This window comes from Hesperophylax consimilis, chromosome 16 (assembly GCF_061612785.1).
Source record: "Hesperophylax consimilis isolate HC1 chromosome 16, BYU_Hcon_1.0, whole genome shotgun sequence".
Taxonomy (NCBI): domain Eukaryota; kingdom Metazoa; phylum Arthropoda; class Insecta; order Trichoptera; family Limnephilidae; genus Hesperophylax; species Hesperophylax consimilis.
This window is the reverse complement of record NC_142851.1, coordinates 8,831,785-8,854,638: the sequence shown is the minus strand read 5'-3', so window position 1 is coordinate 8,854,638 and position 22,854 is coordinate 8,831,785. Positions and strand designations below refer to the sequence as shown.

Sequence of the window (22,854 nt, the reverse complement as noted above, 5' to 3'; positions counted from 1 at the left end):
ATATGTGTTACCTACTTCTTTTTGAAAAAAATCCTGGCTGACTATATGAAACATTTTACCGACGCGAGTCAGCGACGCAGTCGTTATGAGGCAGAATTCTTATGGTTCCGTTTGAAGTATTATTCACACAAAAGGCAGTTTATTTTCATGTTTGGTGTGAGGAATTCCTTGTACCATGTTAACATTCTGCCATTTTCCTCACGGCTTTGAAAACCGCCTTAACTAGTTGCCATAAAATTTACATATTAGTATATTTTTAACACCTCAAATGATAATTGGCCCCAGTATAATATTACCATGCAGAATAGAGAATATTATGTAAAAATCCGGCGAAATAACTTCTCCTTTTATTATGGATAATGTTCTCCATTATTTATCTCCATAGAATGAATTTACTGTTGAATTTGATTTACAGTAGGTACTTATTTTCAAATCGCACATTTATTTGACGTAAGACACGTCGTAATTTAGACTTGACTTCAGAACCTTGGGATATACTAATGTTTATATGGACAAGCTAATTTACCTACTTAATTCTTGCAATTAATACTTTCAATGTGAAAGATAATTTCGATTTAGGTTTTCTCTTAATCATTCTCAGTTTTCTTTCTCTCTTCGTGGGTGCCATTGTACCACTGGTTCTGGGTTGTTTAGACTCATATAGAAACAAAAATACCACCATGAAATGTTTATGGTGTATATAGGAACTCATCAAATAATTTTGAATGATTTTTTGAAGACTAGTTTCCACTACAAGCGATGACTCTGATTACCTATTTTCTCGTCAGTGTTGTAACATGTTCACTGTTCCCATAATTTCATCTAATTGCTCGGCCTACCCATATGGTCAACAAAACGAACTACAATTATTCAACAAAACAAAAAAGTAATGTTCGTTCTTTGTTTTAATGTGCCTTCCGATAGTCTGCTTGATGTACCCACACACGAGCACCCATTATAGTGTTACATTAATTTAACTATTACTGACTCTCCTTTTTTATGACGCTGTGTGTTGTGACTCTGGTGATGATGCTTTGTATTTAAATGTAGAATATGGGGGGCATTCAAAACAACAAACAATTTCTTGTCTGATTCCGATCTACTGTGGGGATTTTTTAAAACTAACATTAGTGATTGCCAAGTTGCACAAGCTGCATCAAATTACATGAATATAAGTACAGTGAGAATTAAAAGTTAACGAAGAAGTAAAGATTAACTTAGTGAAAAAATAAGTAACTCGTACAGTTTTGAATCCTAATGGAGAAAACAAAGCAAAGCCTGGAAAAAGAAAGGCAATATCATAAAATTTACTTTATCGTCCGATTGTTATACCTACCTATGTTTCATTGAATTGCAGATGTAAGAATTGAAATTATTACAACAAAATTATAGTACATATGAGTCGTATAGAATCAAAGGCAGAAATATCTAAAAAATCGACAAAATAAACTAAATATGCCAGTATCTCTGTGATATTAAAAATGATTTAAATATTGTTCGGTAACAAACTAGAACCCTCCAAGAATTTTGAATCAAATGTAGAACTGTTAGGACGGGTTGTTTCGGAGTATTTGAACAATTCATCAAATTTAAACGTTCATTTCTGGGATCTGTGAAAGTCCAATTCAAGTTCTGTTATTATATCATTATAGGCTAGTTGCTTGACAAAACTGAAATAAAAACAGAACTTGAAAAAATCTTTCACAGAACTTGAAAATGAACGTTGAAATTTGATGAATTGTTCAAATACTCCGAAACAACCCGTCCTAAGATTTCGATCGATTCTGGATAGTTCTGTCTTTGATTCTAAACGACTCATGTGTTGTTTCACTTTGGAAAGAGCCGTATTCGGCTTACTCCTACATCTTGAGGCAACATTTCGGACAGCCTTGAAGGTTTTATGGTTTGGCCTTGATTTGTTTAATGTCCTTTGCGGCTTTTGCTTAGTGAGTTATTTGTTCGGATTCATTCAAGTATTATTAAGTCCATCATTTTTATATTTTGTCTGATTTTTGTTTCCCTGATACGATCCCCTGAAACCCTAGTACATACTTGAATGTTCAGATTCAGTGTAACTAGACTATCATATGTTTTGTTTCTTTCATGTGATCCTCTGAAATCCCTATGTTTAAATATTCGGATTCAGTGTAACTCTACCATCATATGTTTTGTTTCATTCATGTGATCCTCTGAAACCACTATGTTTCAATATTTGGATTCAGTATAAGTGAACCGTAGTCCATAGTTCTTGATGATTTTGAGTAAAGTGTATTTTCTTGGAGTGATCACTTCCTTCCTGCATTTGATTGTTCGGATTCAGTGATAGGACAATCATTATTTGTGTTTTTGATTGACTTTTGTTTCCTTGGTGTGATCCTATGAAAACATAGCTTAGGCTATAATGTTTGGATTTCGGTATAGTGAACCATAGTCATTATTAGTTCTTGTTGCTTTTGACTAACCCGTGTTTCCTTCATGTGATTCCCGGCAACCCTTGAATTCGAAAATTCAGATTCTAAAAGGACCAAAATCTGTAGTACTTAATGCTTTGAGTTAATTTTTTCCTTGGTGTGATCTTTTGAAAACATTTTACAGATGATTACAGTTTAAATGATATCCAGAAATTGTTAATAATCAAAAACTGTTAGTAAATAGATCAGTAGTAATGTTTTGGGAACACCTCACTAAGAGAACATGTGCTGAGATGGTCGCATATTTGTAGTAGTGTAATTCTGCCGTCATAAGTAAAAACCTTATCCTTCTTATCCTCCTTGGTACTCTCAAGGAGAACACTGTGGTTCCACCCACAACTTAAATATTTAGATCCAAAGTCTGTGGTAATTAATGTTTTTGAGTACATTTTGTTTCCTTGATGTGATCTTCTGAAGACTTGAATATTTGGATCCAAAGTGGATCAAAGTTAATAGTTCTTTATACTTTTGAATGATTTTTGTTTCCTTGATGTGATTCTTCGACACATTTTACTTTTCGTTGAGGTTGTTGCTGTTTGTCCTGTTTCTGACCTTTGCCTATTTCCATTCCAGTACGATGACGGCCTGCACGGCGGCTACATGGAGGGGGGCCCCGGGGGCATGTACGAGCCCCACCGCTCGGCCGCCATGCCCCTGGGGGCGCACCACGTGCCACACGTGCCCCACCCAGCTGCGGCTATGCACTACGCCCCCTCCAACCACGTGTCGCCGGTGCCCAACCACGTCATGGCGGCGGAGCCCCACGTGCACAAGAGAGACAAAGACGCGATATACGGGTGAGTCGGTGATGGGTAAAGATTCGGACCATGGTCTAACTTGCCATTCTCATTTTTTTATGAACTTACTAATCCAGTCATCACTTCTTAAGATGATTCCCACAAGAATTGTATCAAAGCATCAATAATCAATTCTAAATACTTCATAATTATTCTGATTGATCAAATCAATTAAATAAGCAGTTAATAAAGACTTGACACTGAAGTAGTATTTTAAAGTTAGGGGTATTTTAGCAGCATTCCATTAACCTCACTGAAATGTATATTTTTTTATCATGTTAATTGTTTTGTTTTATTCCAGCCACCCCCTTTTCCCCCTCCTCGCTCTGATCTTTGAGAAGTGCGAATTAGCCACGTGCACACCACGTGACCCCGGGGTGGCCGGCGGTGACGTCTGCTCCTCAGAGTCCTTCAACGAAGATATAGCAGTTTTCAGCAAACAGGTAACTCGTATGACTTTTACCCTCAAAACATTTTTTTTTTCGTAAATACCTACCTTTGGGTACAAATAACTTACCACTTGAAACATCTGAATTCGGAAAACTTCTGAATAATGTTGATGATTTGAGTGTCGTTATTACTGTGCTCTTTTTACTTTTATACCGGTCGAATACTAAAACCCTGCGGAACGCCATAACAAAGTGATTGGTACCTACAATTCTTTGTGCTATGCTTTTCAGATTTAACTATTCCATTTTATCGTGCGATTGTGCACTTTTATTACGAATCAAATAAATGAAATATTTTCGTGTAAGGTCCTATCAACGCATAAGTAATAATGCTGGCTGCCGATGTACAAAAATATAATAAAGATAAGTCATTATCACGGGCGCTCGCGAATTACGCGATTATTTGATAGAGGCATTAGCCGGTTGGCAAGGCAAAATATTTTGCCAATTACTTAACCTTATTTTCACAATAAAATCCCAAAGCATTTAAGCTTACACATGATTATTAGAGTGAACATTAATATTGTCATGGCCATGCGATTGATCGCTGTTGTTTTTAATCGAACGTCTATTAAAGAACGTTTTTTATTTTCACTAAACGTTCTTCTCCTTATGACATTGTAAAACATCTGGACATGTTTGCCAATATGTATTTGTGTTCAAGTGCTTAAAAATAAGCAATGATACATCGTAGGTCTTTGTGGAATCCATTCAGCGAGCAGATGGATGCATGCCAGTAATGGCAGTGCATTGAAAGCCCGAGACATCACGCTGTGATTGTCTGTTGCTTTCAAATAAAACCCCTTCATCGGCGAACCATGTTCCATGCACCATGCCGCCAACGCCAACATAAATCTATGCGCTTTTGAACAATATTAATTACGACTCAACGTGTTTCGTCTTTACGTCGGCAATTCATGATTTTTGCGAAGTCTGAACTATGGGCACCGATTAATTCATTAAAAGAATAGTCATATTTCGGCAACCATTGGAGACCACATATAGATTCAGCATTTTAAGTTTATAAATGCATTTTGTCCTGCTAACGTTCAAAGGATCTGATTACCCGAACGATATTAATTCTAGCTCTGCTCTCTCAAAAATAAACATTGTTTGTGTTCAGTATAATGTGGTAATTCATTGAAATGTTGAAAATTAATATTTGGCAGTGAAATTCCATTTTTTGTAATTGAAAAAGAATGTCGATCAGAAATTGCCATCAAATAATATTTATTCACTGTTTCGAAAATACAATTCTTATCGAATGAGATCAGACTGTTCAAACAACATACTTGGAGTGAATCGCAAATGTAATGAACACAATATTGATACATATTTCTGAAAGGTTGCACAATGCCATTAATAGATCCGATTGATAATCAACATGATGATTCTTCATTTTAACGTCTTAAATCAAGGATTGCCACTTGAAAATCATTCAAGGCAAGGTGAAGGATCAAACATATTTTGAAATATCGAATATATCGCCTATTAAATCGGGTGTTTCAACCTCCACTTCGTGTCCGTAATATTCAAGAATTAAATGAGAAATACTTTTGTGCAGTCATATTAACAGTCTAATTGTCATTTCTTCGGATTAGCTACGAAAGTATTCACCGATATTTTATGTGAATTTAATTTAAGTGAAACGTTATCAGTGCCCAGGGTATTATGATTGCTATCAGAGGATTTAAAATGTGTAAAATCGTGAACAAGAATCGAAACGACAACATATGACAAGTGACACTTTATCTGACAGGCCATCGGTCCAAAAATTGTCTTAATCCTTATCGATTAAACAAACATGTAATATTCAAACGTATAGAGCCGTTCCATACAGTTGAGATACCTACTTCAGTGATTCCTAGTTTATTTAAAAGCAACTCTCTTAAGGCGATGCACTACATCGGGTAATATTTTAAATTGAGCCGCTATCAATAACAACCCTTACTTAGATGGCGATAAGGTTTAAATTCCCGCTTAACACAATCCGCCTGTTTTGATTTATGCAAGAAAAAAACATGGCCAAAAAGTGCCCATTAGTTTATTTTGTGGATGTTCAGGCATACATATTTAATTTGTTTTAGATCATTTTTTAAATAACTTAATTTGCCACATTATACAATAAAATCATAACCGAAAATGGGTTCGTAAGTGGGAGATTTTGAACTTTAAAGAAGTTTTCATAGGCCTTATACATTATTTTTTTCTGGGCTTATAAAAAGACTTATCTAAAAAATACTCGATTATTTCAAAAGGCCAAGATGTATTCTACTAGCAGTATTTAATTAAAGCATCTGAAACATTTCTAGGCGACCAAATTTTCAAAACAAAAACACATGATTTTGCATTACTACGTATGGCATCGCCTTAATTGTTAAAAATTACACACGAGGAAAGAACCATAATCAGAAATCTTAACAAATTTTGTATTAAGACAGATATTTAGGCAGATGTAGACACATCAAAGAGGATATTTTGAATTATTAAAGCTTACTGATACTATTGAATGTTTAAAAAAAGTTTTTTATAATTGTGTGCACCTCTTCAATTCCGTTTAAATTTAGACTAGCGATTTAATTCGACAGTGTTATTTTTTTGTTTGTTTTGTTTCATTCTTCAGTTTCCTAAACCAAAACAAAAATTATTTTAAGACAAAGCATAATATAACATAGTAATACCACATAATGTGTCTTTGGTTATGTATTTATTGTATTTATCTGCTAAATGAAGTTTCTTTGAAAAATCTAAAAATTCTCCGCAAAATAAAATAAAACACACTTTTTGGCAATGTTTTTTTTACTTGTATAACTCAAAACAGGCGGCTGGTACTAAGCGGAAATTTAAACCTTATCGCCATTTACATAAGCAGTATTATTGTTTGCAGCCCGATTCCAAATGTTACACGACGTGGTGCATCTCCTCAAATTAAATTATTTTTTATCCATCCAGTAGACCACAACAAAAGAAAGGAATTATTATAAATGATTTACATCTACATCAAAAAATTCTATAGTAGACTAATGTGATTTTAAAAAGTGATATTTGTGACGTTGTTATCTTTAATGTGTATTTTATGTATTACATTACAACGTTATGATACTGCATTATTATTTTTAATCAGTGTTTACAATTTTAATTTAGTGACATTTACACGAATGATTTCCCGATAACAGTTTTATCTGTTTTTGAGACAAAATGAGTACTTGAACCGAAGCTATTCATAAAAATTAACATGACTTTATCATTGATAGCATTGAATGGGAATTAAAAAGCGATCAGGTTGCGAAAAATTAAACATATCTTCTGGAAATATTGATTCCAGATCTAATGATAAAACCTATCTAATTATATTTATAGATTTTAAAAACTGGCACATGCAATACAAAATGTCAGCTTGCAAAGTAATTAACAACTCGATTGTTTTGCACAGTCTCAGCTAAATATGCTAAGGGTGGGTTGCTACCTATTTATTGCAATATCAGCAAGATACTTTATTTATTAAAATATTTAAAATAATTGCATCTTCTCACTCCGTTTAGAATTAGCTACCGATCAAATGACGGCCTTCGTGGTCGAGGGGTAAGCATCTAGACTAGCAATCATTCAGAAATTAAACGTTCCCTGAAATGAATTTAGCTCTGTTTGGTGACCAGATCTGAATAGCCAGGTACTCGCCCACCTTCGTCTTTCTCATCTCTTTCCCCTCCTCATTACCTTCAGCCTCACAACATAACCCAATTGGGAATGCTATAATCTCACTGGCTCCAGACGGATGAGAGCAGTTGCGATTTTTGTGCTCTGTTCGCATTACAAAAAATTAAGACAAATATAATGCACTTCAATATCAAAACGATAATTCGCTGGCTATATTCAAAGGAAGCATTTTCCCTGGCCCCCTGAGTATGATTGAAAAATAATAAACAAAAATTAGCAATCAATTTGAAGCATATGCGCCGACCCCATATAATATTCCCTTTATCGCCACCAGCAATCACCAACCTTAGCACGAGCGCTTAGCGGCCGCTCAAAATTTAAAACCAACAAACAACACTCACTACTCCAAAACCGAAGTCAAAAACTGTTCAAGCGGCCGCAAAATTCTAAACAACCCCGACACCCATTTCGCGAACGGTTTGTTTATGGGAACAAAACAAAGCAAGCCATCTGAAGAACCCTCGATTGGATAAGGGAAACTAACCCTTATTATCTGGTGCGATGGAACTGAAGCGGCTTGCGCGGTTGTGGATGAATTTTAGATTAGAGTTGTCGATCTAGCAGCCGGCGCTGACTGCACATGCGTGTATTGGTGCGCACATAAAGCGAACGTAAACATTTAAAAGGTTTAAATAATGAATAAGTAAGCAAATTTAAACCCTCCGTTAGGCGAGGGTTGGTACAGCTCCCCTGTTGAATCATTCGGTCCGCAGGGTTGGCACGACCAAAATTCGAAAATAATTCAAAACAAGTTATTGAATGAGAGATTACCCCTTAACCTATTCATTTTTACCTTGAAGAAATCTAAAAACAACCCCCATCTCTTAAAATTAAACCGAAAATTTGGCTGACGTTGCACACAATTTCTTTTACTTGTGTATAAGCGCCGCAGGCGTAATTTTTTGACAAAATTTATCAAATTTTGTGAATTTTCATGTCGAACCACATTGCGATAATTGAATCAAACAAATCCTTCGTTAAAAACAAGTTCAACTGTGTTTCAGTTTTTAAAGAACATCAGTTTAAAATACATTTAGAGTTTCTTTTAAAGCACTTTAACCTAATTTAATTTATATTAGTTGATTTGGCAACCCTAGTAACGTCCGTGCATTGTATGTATGTTAAGGTATTTAAAGCTTCTTGTACCACCCTAATGTACGTAACGCCGTGTACAATGCGATCTGTAAAGGGATGACGTAGGCTGTATGTATGTTCCGATGATCTTTTTGTTTAGGCAGGCAGGTAATATAGCGCACATCTTCTGTACCGGCATCTGCTTTATGTATTTTATCCCTCTGACTTTCAACATGGTTCAAATTGTATATTTATATCTGCAATTTCTGCAATATCCATAGAAGATACAGGCTGAATAATCTTACTTATTCTCAGATTGATCTTTGAAAGATTGTCGTATGCACGAGTGTTTGGACAATTGCATAAATAGTAGAATCTTTTGGACATTTTAGGATCGCAGTGTGAAGTAAATAACACATTTGTGTCAGTTTATGAACTTGAATGGAGAATGGAGTGTGTACCAAGATAGAGTTATGTGGGTTTTAATGTTTTCTGCCCCTATGGAGAAATTGTAGGATGGGTAGTTGGCCAGTTATAGAGATTCTTTTGTGGCCATGTGTGTTTTTCGATGTTCTTTGTCTAAACAAAACGAATAAAACTTACTTGACCTTGTGATCTGTGTTAACGTAATTGATAAATAATAATGTAAGAAAAACAATTAATTCTTCGACAACGCATTAAAATCGAGCCACGAAAGCCGGTCACACTGTATAATGGCAGCAAAATGGTTCAGTAAAATTATTTCACAAGCATTCATGCGTGCGATCAATGATCCCGGTGCATTTATGTATAAATATGCAAAATGGACGTCACATCGAATCCCTGTTTCATATTCATAAACATGGAAAATAGACAGGCGATGTACGGGACCATGAGTGTTGGACTTCTCGCAAGTCTGAATCCCTTCTCTTCCCCTTTCTGTCTACCCTTTAATCAGCTTCTAGTGGCTTATTTTGTTTGTAACTAATCACAGAGCTCGATGCAATTCTAAATTACTTTAATATCAGTCACTCAGTTTACCCGAGGGAGTGGCGTGTAGTTTTATGATCACGCCGATCTTTTGAAGGCTTGTAAATTCTAGCGAATTATGTTATTACCTTCATATTATTTAAAGGGGTAAATTGCGGAAGATATATTTTTAGAATCTGACAGGGAATAGTTTACAATAATGTACTACTTACCAAAACTTAGAGACATTGGAGGGTACAGTATAAGGAAACTGATTGTTTACTTCCTTCATCGTGTACGTCAAGACTCTATTTTTTTAATAAAACAAAGCTACATTTAATGAACGACGCTAGACCTTTCATACAGTGTTTGTTAGTACATATACATATTTACATTCAATAACAAATATATAGTTCATAAAAAAATGTAATAATTTCTCCTCTCTATTGCCGGGTCTAAGAAATAAAAGTAAAAAGTTTATAATTTAATTAATATGCTCATTTCTTTTAAATAATGAGGGGGTAGCTAGTGCAGTTAGACTTACTATCACCGGGCTGTCCCATCATGAATATGCGTTGTAATTGGCCTGGTAACTAACAGATATTTACCCTATAAAACCCTATACCCTATAACAGTTATTTACCCTATTACCCTATAACAGTTATTTACCCTATAAAACGAGTTCACAGATATTTTTTTCACTTAGACACAGTCGTTTGTAATTCTTTGTTGGTTGTTTTATACTGGTCCAAATCAAAAGTTGTTCGGTATTAAATGTCCACATAGTAACGCATCGCCTTAGTCACATTAGTGCCATTTAAATGGTCCAAACAATGCATCTCAGAAATGAGTGAAGTGGTTCCTTTTACACTTGCATTGTTAAAGTCAGTCATCACGCGAGATTCCATTGCGCATGCCAGCATGCAGACGATGAGAAAAATAAAAGGATCGAAAAAAACACAAAGATCCTTTTGTTGGACCGCGCTTATATGAGATACAAATGCTTTTCACTGCTTTGCCCTGTTGCCTGCTTGGCCTGGCCTCTGAATCTGTGCCTGTACATGTAGACTGACCCAATGCACCCACACAAATGCACGGTGAAGCTTTATTCAACAAATTACGTTTGGATCCTCCGAGGCTGTGGAGTATGAATGATTGTCAGAAATTTGACTTTATGAACATTCCGCACGATTTCAATCAACACCGGATGAATAATCTGTTGATTGCAATGATTTATAACTTTAGTTTTACTTTCTATGCTCCATATTATGACAGTCGAAGAGTTATTTTTGCACAGCCCATCAAACTAGAAACCAACTTGAAACAACACCCGGTCCGATAACCCTATTATGTTTATATATTGATAAGCTGCTTGTCCAAAATCTCTCGATTCTACAGTAGTAAAATTTAACACGTAGTCTACTATGCTACAGAGGTAGTTAATTTTAATTATTTAAATATAATGTTCCATTATTTATTATCTAGTTTGTATTATGGTTAATTACCAGTAATAAGTTTCCAGTCAAGAAAACAAATTATAATTATTCAGCTACAGGTTCGGAGTGATTGTCGTTAGTCACAATAAACATAGAAATATCTTAGAGTAAGAAACGTGATAAGTACATATTTTGCAACAAATATGTGTCCATATTTAGTTGTTTAAGAAATAAATTACTTGTATGATCATTAAAGCATCCACCCGCTACGTCATATAAATATGTTTCTGCTTTAATTACTTTTTGTTGAATGATAATAATAATTCTGCGCACGCAATAAATTCATATAGCAATTAAAACTCCCGATGCGTAGAGGATAGTGCAGCCAATGTATTGTAAACATGACATTAATTGTCTTTTTCGTCTCCATTTGCGGTTATGTATATTGATTCATTGCTCCGTAATGGAGTTGTTGATGATGGCAATATCGCCCTTCCTTTCCACATGCCCTAAAAGGGATTCAAATATTTGCGCTGGTAGGAGAGAAGTCTTCGAGTTAGTTGGCTCAGAAGATCGCACACAAACTCGGCTGCAGCTGTGAAACATCAATATTAATTATTAAGATGTGACCGAAGCAAAGCATGTGACCGATGACCATGTGTGTACTATTTATTACATCACTGATCTTGGATTTAAATCTCTTGTCCATTTGATTATATGTTTATTATATACATCGGCACCAAAAGAAGTGCTAGATAATTTATTTAAGTAGTTATTATCGCCTTACCGTCAAGACTTCGATCAATGCATCTTGCCCATCTTTAGAAGAAGGTGTATTATTATACAATTATTGTAATATAACGGTGGCTTTGTGCAGGTAGAACCTATTATTAAATAGGTTAATGATTTCTAGTTTTGTCGTGCATATAAAACCAAAACCACTGAGCCCTTAACTAATAAATTGATAGAATTCAACAAAACTTTGACTAAAATGTAATGTATTATCGCGATGTCGGAACACTTTTCGATTTCGATATATTTGGAAAGTACCAAAAGTTTAACAGGAAACGGCCTGCGATCCCGTTTTTTGACGGATTTTAATAAATTAGCATACTATTTTTTCTCCGTGCAGGTCAATTGAGAGATGTTGCAGTGTGCAGTGTGCAGTGATCAGGGCAGGAAGTATGCAGTCTGCACTACATGCAGCATCCACCTGTAGTGGCGGCCCTCATTAGCCGCAGCGTGCTCTCCTGACTAATTAATTGCACACATGAGCACCACGCCTCCCGTTTTAACACTGTACTGGGCGCACTGCACACTACAAACTGCGCCGGCACACTACACACCGCGCCCGGCACTGGGCATTCCAAGTCCAGACGAATTGGATCTCGGATCGCGATGGGCTTACTGCGTACTCTTCGTTTTGCTTGATTCCGGCGTCCGGCTTTTTTTATTCGCGCCCTGGTCGCTCATAAAAATTAACATCGAAATGGCTTTGTGACGTTAAAACTAACCAATGCCTACGAGAAATCTCAAAAGTTTTCATGCACGCATTCTGTAAGTAAGTTGATTTCAGCAAATAATAATAGTTAGTTTCAGCAAGCTTAGCGGAAAAAACTTACTGATGTGAAATATTGCCAATTTTTTAATAATCTCGAACGACTGAATTGACAGGTTTTCTAATAAACTATCAGTAAAACACGAATGTGTCATAACGTTGTCGAAATACGTGTTCATAAAACTTCTAGTATTTTCTCATTTTATCATAGTGTATTTACAGGACAAACGCAGGGGTACAAATACATGTTTTGTTATTTTATGAAGGTACTAAAAGTTTATTAGGATGTAGTATGCTATCATGTTTTTGATAGGATTTTAATAAATCAGCAATATTCATTTTTCTTCGTGTACTGTAAGTGAGTTAAAGTCAATTTAATTGAAACTGATACAGTTGAGTTAAACATTTCAGTCCCCTATCTTGTTATTATCGGGAAGAAATTAAAATACCCTTTTAATTAGCTTATGTATTCCAATTTTACACGTTTTTCCTTGTGATTTTTTGCATAATAACTCACGTTTAACATGTCGAAACAGCTCAATTACGCAGCACAGAAGTTATTACACCTTTCTACGTGCCGAAGAAACACGATAATTGGACCAGGTTACATCCTATTATTCAGTAAAACGGTAAAATTTCCAATGATAATGCAGTTAGTTTTATTTCCCAGTAATTAAGTTTTAATAAGGAGTTAGTTGGGAGAGTCGGATGAAGTTTGTTAGGAATGGGTTTGTTTCTAAATCGCCGTTGAGTAATAAATAAATAAGAGGCGAATTGAAAATGCAATTAAGGACCGCGCTGCTATCGGCGGCTGCCGCGACTGCCCGTTACGAATAAGTGTTAATGATATCATTACCGGGCACTGAGCGAGTCGCGGGCTGCACTCATTCCTCTTCTGCAGTCAGCCTTGTTTATGTCTGCCCGGAGTGCGCACACACTGCACTAACAGCTCGTAGCCAGCAAACACAACATACTGCACGGCTTCACTCGTACACACTGTACACTGTGTATGGTGTACTTACGGACTTCCGAGTGTGGAGCAATCAACCATTATTTAAAACGCTCTAACAGATGATTGCTTCTTATAAACTACCTCTTGCATCTCTCGCTTAACATCTTCCAGTAAATGCAACATTTCCAGGAAAGGACACACAATTTTAAAAACAAACCGGGCATTAGCCTAGTATGGTAGATAAAAAAATGTCAAAAAATGTAACATGTAAACATTTATTAAATAATAAAAAATTTAAAAAAAACTAACTAACTAATCATCACGCCGTTTCCCCGCAGGAGTAGGCAGAGAGAACGGACCGCCAAACCACTCGGTCTTGGTACACACTTCTTGCCTCATTCACATTCATACATCTTCTCATACATACTCTTATATTATTCTGACTCTTGACATGGCCTTACTCGTAAGTTTCTACATATGTAAATAAATATGTGATTAAGATAGTAGTTATAGGCCTTAGTCGTAAGTCACTAGATATAGGTCTTAGAGGTAAGTCACTAGTATTAAGTGAGTAGTTTTAGTATTAACTATTTAGGATATATATTTGTACAACGCCCTTGAGGTGATTTCTCACGAAAACGGCGCTAAATAAATTATCCAAATATTATTATTATAATTGTTATTCTCGATTGGGGTTTTGTTGTGTGGCTGAAGGTTGAAGGGAGGGGAAGGAGATGTGGAAGAGAAAGATGAGGAAGTTACCTGGTCGTTCTGATCTGGTCACCAAATAGGGCCAAAGCCATTTCAAGCAAAGTTTCAATTCTGATTGGTGGTCTTACACCAGGGCGATACTGATAGTATCTTCCACTCTGGAACGTGCCGCGAATACACTGAATTAGTAAATTCTGAAATACCACTAATTAATCAAATAAAACTTACTTGCGCACGTCGGGATTTGAACCCGCGAACTCCAGCTTGCTAGTCAAGAGTATTACTCCTCGGCTAAAGAGACAGTCAAATATGAGGATTTTTAATCAATTTGAGGATTTTCACAGTGTAAGCACGTCTGATTTATGTAATGCAGTGCCCTGCTCCTAGCTATATTGCAGAGTTGGTCATCAAACTAACATAGTTCTAATCAATCATCATTGATGAAAATCTTTTTTCGACCAATTGCATTTATAATCATGTGAATAACTAAGAAAACAGCTGAAAAGAATGCCAGTGAGCCGTTTAATCGATCCAGTCACAAGAGTTTCTGTAAATCTTCAACACACATCTTGAACGCATTATTGGGTTGTATTCGCTCTGGCGTCTTCGTTATTTTTGTAGCAAGTTACTTGGATATTATGGCGGTATTCCTACATACCAGTTTTAATTACCAGTTAAATAGAAGTTTCTCTGAACTTGTCGCCAGTATTTATCGATTTATTCCCCATTCTCCTTGTTGAACGACATTTACAAGTATTATGCGAAATCCTCAGATATACATTACCTATTTAAGGCGGAATAAAAACACAATTCAACTTCAGTCTGGTGGGAAATTGTGCCTAAATCACAACACGTTGTTTCACAGAGGCTTTGACGTTTATGATCTCCCAACGATTTAATGCCGTCCTATCGACTGGTGTTAAACATATACAGCTTAATTAAGGGTTATTTATTGGTGGGATGATTGATTCTACGCGTGAAAGAGAAACACAATGGTAGGGATCATCTCGCTTGGACGTTATCTCTTTTTATAGATCACAGATTGTAGAATATTTTATTTAATCGTTAAAGCCGGCATTTATGACGTATCAACATTTAATTAATGGGAAATTTTTTAAATTGCTGAAGAGCATACTCGAACATCGTAAAAAATTCAATGCGTTCCATCATTACAAAGTACATTCAAAATTCAATAGAGTTTACAGTGTAACAATGTTCTTCTTGTATCGGAGGTACTAAATAATTATACGTACATTGAAGGTGTATTTAAGTGAAGTTTCAATTCTCTGAAGGTGCTTGAAGTATTCGGTCTTCGTAAGTATTCCTTTTGAGCTTTCGACTAACAAACGAAGTAAATATATGGAAGCAAAGCCCGCGGCGAGTCTTGTGCGCTGAAAAGAACAATAATGACACGCAATTTCATTACTCGTGGGGCTGAAAAGCTATATTTGTATTAAAATTAAACGCTCTCAAGTATCACTTTACCTGCATTAAACATTGTGGGTAATTGAAAAAAATAGCAGAGGTGTATCGAGAAATAATCCAAGAAGCAATATTATTTAAAAGAATATATTTTCTACTATGAGAATCTTCTCTTTTAAAATATATGACCTATTTCAAAATTTAAATTATTTAAACACCTATTCTAATTCTAAGATTTCAAGATTATAAATTAATATAATATATTATTATTATGAAAGCACCAAACAAGATTCTAAAATATAGAAATGTTTAATTATTAAATTGTAAAGGTAAGATTCAACTAAAAGAGTTTTTTGTATGTATTTTAAATGGTCATAGTAAGTGCAGTATTACCAGTTTGAAAAGCATTTTTCTTGCAAAGTTCCAATTTGTTGTACGGCTTACTTCAGGACTTGCAGCAGTAAGGCACAGCGAGGAAGATAGGAGACACTTATGGTTAATGCAGACATTCATCTGAGCTGGCAGGGGTAGTCAACCTTTAAGCAATTATTGTTAGAAAGCCAAAAATATTTATTCTAACCAGTTAAAATAAGAGAAGACTGAAAGTCTAAACATACTATGAAGGTGTATATAAACACACGAGCCGAACTGCCGAGCTGAACCTCGACATGTGGGAAACAAACGAAGCAACCGCCAATGGCGCGAAACGCCACTGCGGTTACTTTCTCGTGTCTAAACGCAGCACAAGAAGCAACGGTAAAACTCCAATATATTTAAAATATCGAAGTAAAGTGTCCTTAGGAAATAAAAAACTTTACTGAAATTACCACCTGAAATATTAATAATTTAAGTTTTTTTTTAAATCACTGATCAACCAACTCTGAATAATGTTTTTTGTGAATTATTTCAATATATTTAGGTTCTATAAATTTGGCATATTTGGCATACAAGCGATCGCTCAAAAAGTTTTTGCAAACTTGCCATAACTTTCCAAAAATCGCTCGAGTGGATAAATACTTTTAATAAAACAATTTCGTTGTGATTCTGTCTAGAATTGAGTAGAAACCAACACGAGCAAGTCTTTGGGGGTGATATTACATTTAAAAATGGCGTCAAATAGCTATAATTATTGTAGGCACGTTAATTGTTGTAATGAAAAAGGCGAAAAAAATGTTTTGAACTCCTTATCGATTAAAGTGAGCAGTGTGAAGGTATCCGGACTGGGAGTGCGGTAGACGGTGTGCGGTGTGCGGCGTGCGGTGTGAGCCAGGCTGTATCGCGCTGACGCGACGGCTGGGCCCAACGGTATGCGCTTTTTGCCCCGCGCCGAGGTGTAGTGTACCTGCCCTGGCCGCTCTGCCTGCCCTAGAAGGCGCGGGCCGGGGTCGGTGGGTATTTGTGTCCCCGAGCGCAAAAAGCGCAAGGCGCGAAGAAAGAACTTATGTGGGAAATCGGACATTCCTTTTGTGGCCGTCTTAATTTATCACCAAATGTGTGAAGTCGAAAGCTTATTTATTCGCTAGTCATAATGAAAACGTATTTGTTCAAATAATATTAATTGGCTTTAAGTGAACGAGGTAGGTACTTCTCAATTTACTTAGTAATAAGTTTTAACATCGCGCTTTTAAGCCATCAAGCACTAAAGCTTGGAAGAAACAAGATATTATATGAACCCCTTTCAATGACAGTCCAGGATAATCCAAATCTGCAATCTTTAAAAAATGAAATCTTCTGTCTCTTTCGTTTTATTATTTTTTCATCATCAAAGGTTTACCCCACAAGTCTGAACTTTTTTGCACTCCGCGACATCTATTAAAAAAGTTTGTAAATATTGGATTTTTATTTTTATATTAGACGGTAGACATAAAAAAGACCACCAATCAGAATCGAGATGGTTCTTGTAATAGCTTCTTCACTTTCCTCCTCCCATATCCTTCCCCTCTTCACTTTCTTCAGCCTGGCTTCAGACAGTTCGGAGTAGTTTGAACTTATGTGCATCTTAGTAAAAAAACTAATTATTTAGAAGCAGATATAATAAATTCACATTGCGATGTATCCTTTTTTCATTAAATTGCGCAGTAAAAATTAGCAAGTGTATTTTGTCATTTTTTATTACACTCAAAATATTAGAATGTTCCATTATTCTATTGCTCATAAGTTCATTTTGTTACATTGTAATGAAATGTTAAAATGAAAATATTTTTTAAATTTCAATATTTTATCTACACAGTGGATCAGTCATAATGCTTAACGGGTTAGAGCGCGTCCATTAGACGAACAAAAAATGTTCAGGAAATGCAAACGAATGACAAGTTATCTAAAATAAAAGCTTTCACTTCCCGTCTGTCGATAAGCCCTTACTTTAAGAAATATCCGAGATTAGTAAGTGGGACTTTTTATTCAGGTGTTCCTACTCAATGGCCGCTTTATCCGCCTTTCATCTTTGTCTGTTCTCCTTTCATTAGTATAACAGGAAAGTTGGAATGAATAATGCCTTTTGTCGAATGCTCCGCTTCCAAAGCTACATAACAAACATTCGCATGGGACGGTTAGCTGAATGCCTATACTATACGGCATACACTACACACTACACTATTTTCTATTGCACAAATTGCATTGATCTTACCTGAGTAAGTTAACAAGAACGGTTGAGTAACCACAAAAAAATCACACGAATTCAATGCTTAAGATGTTTATTCAAAATGTTTTTTCAAAAATAATCTATATTTCAAATGATTCAAATAATTTTAATGAATCGATGATAATAATTTGCTTAAAAACTTAGTTTCCTAAGCAAATAATATATAATCGTTGCCTTTAACTTATGAAAACATTTTAATATTACCTTCTATCATTTGCCTTTTGATTTCTATCTACGTTATGTGCATTTTGTCAACGATTGATTTATAGGTGTTCCGCAAGAGCGGTACCCGGTACCTCCCTTACTTTATTTTATAATTATATTAATTTAAAAAATGATTTGTAATGTACGTTTTTGATTTTGCAAAATTGTGTTAAAGGAATGAATATCTTTTGGAAATATTGAACGTCACAGCACAATAATACACGAACAATGAAGGTCCTATGCCGTCTACTCACAGGAACTCATACGCGTGAGCTGAAATCATACAATCGTCCGATAATGGGATCCAGGCGATTTGGCGTACAAAGGACAATTCTATGCGAAAAGAGCAAGTCCTTTGTGGCATGGCACCACGGCATGGCACCACATGGGGTCAAATTATGGCACCGTGGAATGTTTGTATTGGGGCAAGTTCCTGCCGGCGCCACGGGCTGCCTCCCCGCATGGCCCGAGTCAAAACAATCGTTATTATGGCGCTAGATATTGCATTTTAATATTAGCCCAAAGTTTGCGCTGCCAAATATTGCCTTCGGTTTAGTTCTCGGTGATACAATTTAATGAGATCTCACCTCTAGGACGCTTTTTTCAAAACTAAACCATCATTAAAATATGTTTAAAAACACTGACTGAGGTGTTTGGCTTTCCAACTGCTCCGCCAACCACTTTACTATAAAATTACACGTTGGTTAGTTGGTAGTTTTGTATTTATTAACACATACAATTCTTGTCTAAAAGAGCTCTTAAGTACTTAGCAACATATTTTAGTTTTCAGTCGAGTAATTTTTTAAGGAATAAAAGTGGCGCTTATGTTTCTTCACTAAACGGTAGGTAGGTGAAATCTGATTTTATATACTGTGTTTTTTTTTGTTTAAGTGACTTGTGTTTTCTATTTCAATGGTTCGTTTGTGTTGGCATCTAAACTAAATCGACCATGCCGAGCTTTAAGCTTTATTATTATTTTTCTCTTTTATATTCCCGGAATGGCAATTCTACGGTAAATATACATAACATATCGTTATCACACATGTATCGGTGAGTCGTTAAACTTGTGAGATTAGTCGCACTGGCTGAAAAGCGTGGCTGATGTTATCGACAGTATGAATATTATTAATGAACTGTATGACGTTTCAAGAAACTATTGACCGGGTAAACTCTTCAGTCTTGCTTTCCCGATACATTAAAATACCAAATATGGTAAAACAGTTATTAAGATGAGAATTTTTTTACGTTTACGTAAAAAAATGACGATTATGCATTATTTATGATCACAATGCATAAAACCTAGAACTTTTAATTGAGCTATTCGGATTAAAAAAAAAATTAATGCATCCAAGTAAGACGTCGATTTGAGCGTGAGGTATTAAAAATTAAATATATTTGAGCTTGTACAGTTAAAAAGAAAATTAAAAACGCTTTTGTTATTAGTGAAACCACATTAAGATACCCAATATGCGCTCCTTCCTCTCCCGTCGACGTACTTAAGCTTTCCGTTATGTCGATGATTTACAACTCTAAAAGAATCTGGAAGAATAAAAAAAGGCCTTGTATTATTTTGAAGGAAAAAGTCCATGAAACATAAAACCTCATCCTTTCAAAGGGCATGAACCAAATCCGAGAAAAGGAACAAAAAATGTGAAAAGATTTTGAATGTATATTGCCGAGGGTCCGCGATAGGACTTGCCATACCAATTCTCTTCCCAGTGCAGACAGAGAGATGAGATATCAATTGTTTCAACTTCTATACTATTATCTAGCTGTGACAAAAAGGTTACTTTAGGTCCAGACGTTGAAATTACTTCTGTAGGTACCTGGCATCATCTTTCTTGAGCTTTGTGTCATAACAAAGTGAACACCTCAGTTGTGGATGATTTATACAATGTAGTTATGTACATAGAAGGTACATTGTTTTCCGTTAACAACGTAATTCATTTATTTATTGTAGACACACAAAGAAAAAATAAGCTATTTCATAGTAGAAACCAATTTGTTGTTGCCACAAAAAGATAAATAATAAAGCTAAATAAAAAGCAAAGAATTAAATAAATTTAAAAAAAAACTGTCTGGAGCATTTTGGATATCTGAAGTTGGGAAGATTAGTTTCTGTGGGCATGGAAACGTATCTAAAGATAAATTCCCAACCCAGACGAGTGTTTTGAATGAAAAAACGCGTATTTTTAGAAAAATCCTCCTAGAGTCTCGAGATGTCTCGCTTGTTTTTTCAAGAATTTTGCCATCAGCAGAGAACAAAAACAAACGAAATGGTTAAAAACATATTTTTCAGCATTCGTTATACCTACGCAACAATTTTTTACAGTTGTCCTGTTCCAACTCTCACAAGTTTGACAATGTAGCAGAGAGAGACGAGGCTGTTTTTCTCAGGTCTGCAAGCAACGGGATCGACTGAGAGTTATCCCAAATAATCCAGCCCGGACCATTTCTGTACCAGGATGTCAGGGTGGATTATAAGTCCCGGCATATCTGGGACCGTTATATATAATCTGCTTTTTGGTCATGTTATGCTTATGCTTGGAAAAGGTTATCCCAATACGCGACGTACAGTGGCGTAGTCGGGGGAGAATCCAGAATTAAAGTCGTAAAAATAATAATAATTAGATGTATTGTAAAGAGCAGTTTTTTTTTGAAAAATCACCTCAAGGGCGCTGTATAAATTTTGCTTACTAGACTTTATCTTGATTATTTTCCATCAGATCAATTATCCACAACCATTTTAAACGTTTTTATAGTACATCAACACATTTGCGCTCTTTTGCAGAAGATAATAATCTATATTCTGTAAGCGACACTAACCGGCAAGCTTTTATTTGTATATTATGTTTAAAAATGAATCTTAGAAATTATCGCAAATGTTGTTATCTTATTTTGAACGAGAGGCGGTAATTAGAGGTCACAACGTATCTTGGAATGGACCGAATTCGGGATGCAAACTCTTCCCACAACAAATCCTCACAGAGGCAAACTACAACAAATTTTAACAATAAATAAAAGCTATCTATTTAGCTTACCTATAGCTTTAAATATAGATAAACATAATGTATCTTCAATCTTAGTTAGGTTGTAACATTGTATCTATATTCTTCCAATATCACTATAAAGACCCATTCCAACTAGGAGTAAAACGGCTTCCCGCGGCTTTTTCTAGCAAAGTACAACTGCCGGGACTACGATGGCGGCCATTGGCGACACTTTATAACTCGAGATTGGCTAGTAACTAAAAACACAGTATTTTCCTTAAGACTCTCAAGACACAGTGTATTTTTATTTACCACAGGAGTATACCGGTCTTATTACGCTTTATTATAATCAAAACTTGAACCTTTGAAGGTAACTTGTGTAATTTTGTAGATTTTCTTTTAATATTGTATCAAAATATGCCTTGGATAAATTGAAGCTTTTTCTACCGTTTCCCTTGAGTAGAATTAAAAAATATACCTAAGCCTAAACAACCAGAATTTTTTTTTTCATTTAAAATATTCTGTCTAAGATTGATTATCTGTGAGAGTTCCCCTTGATTAATTTATTTATTTATTATAAAACATATTAAAACCACATTTGCGTTTGCCGTTTGCCAAGCGATTTTTTTGCCTATTTCCTATATTATAGACGATATAAGGCTCACTGAGAATATACACATTTTTGGCTTGTGGCTTCTTCTTAAAAGGAAGCTACAAGCAAAAAATGTGCAAATTCTTGGTATACCTTATATCGTAGATAATAGGCATTAAAATCGCTTGACAAACGGAATCTAGAAACGATCGATTTCAAGCACAAAACTGGTTTTTATTTATTTTGTAAATAATTTTATAAGAAAGCAAAAAAGTTAATCAAGTGAAACTGTCACAGATAATTTTAGTTATAATACTGAATTAAAAAAAAATTGTTTTCTTTATGCGTTCATACATTTAATAGCTTACATTTATATTTTATATTGAGTGAATTTTTTTTGTACTCAAGCGAAACCTTCAATTTATCTAAAACATATTTTTTGGTATTCATAATGTACAGCAATTTGTTAAAAAGATTAATCAAAATAGTGATTTGGCATTCAGCTTTGCCTTAATACCATATTTGAACAGCGCCTTTGAGATGGTTTTTCACAAAAACGGCGCTTCACAAATCATCCAAATCTTATTATTATTAATTCATTTACTGGCTACATGCAAAGTTTAGCTGTTACATATATTACTTCAGAATGGTATCTTTATTAAAAAATATTCATCAATTTGAATGTGTTCTTGTTCTTGTTTATTTTTCAAATCGAATGCCTTTGGTTAGTGAGTGTATTTTAGAATGAAATAATTTATTTATTCTATCGTTAGTTTGAGCTTTGGGAGGGATTATGAGGTCTTAGCTAACAGCTGCGCTTCAAACATAGCCCCCCGCGCAAGCTGTACAATATTCTAACACATTTTCAGCTGAAACAAAAAAAAACCTGATC

General features: G+C 35.2%; 1 protein-coding gene across 2 annotated transcripts in view; it reads left to right on the top strand.

Annotated features, from left to right (window-relative positions):
- The window catches only part of hth (Meis homeobox homothorax), a 516,737-nt gene that overhangs the window by 17,878 nt on the left and 476,005 nt on the right, over nt 1-22,854 (top strand). For both annotated transcript variants that reach the window (XM_089640857.1, XM_089640856.1), the window contains exons 2-3: nt 3,045-3,268; nt 3,570-3,711. In XM_089640857.1, coding sequence (XP_089496983.1) covers nt 3,045-3,268; nt 3,570-3,711 — 366 coding nt within the window. The remainder of the gene's footprint in view (nt 1-3,044; nt 3,269-3,569; nt 3,712-22,854) is intronic.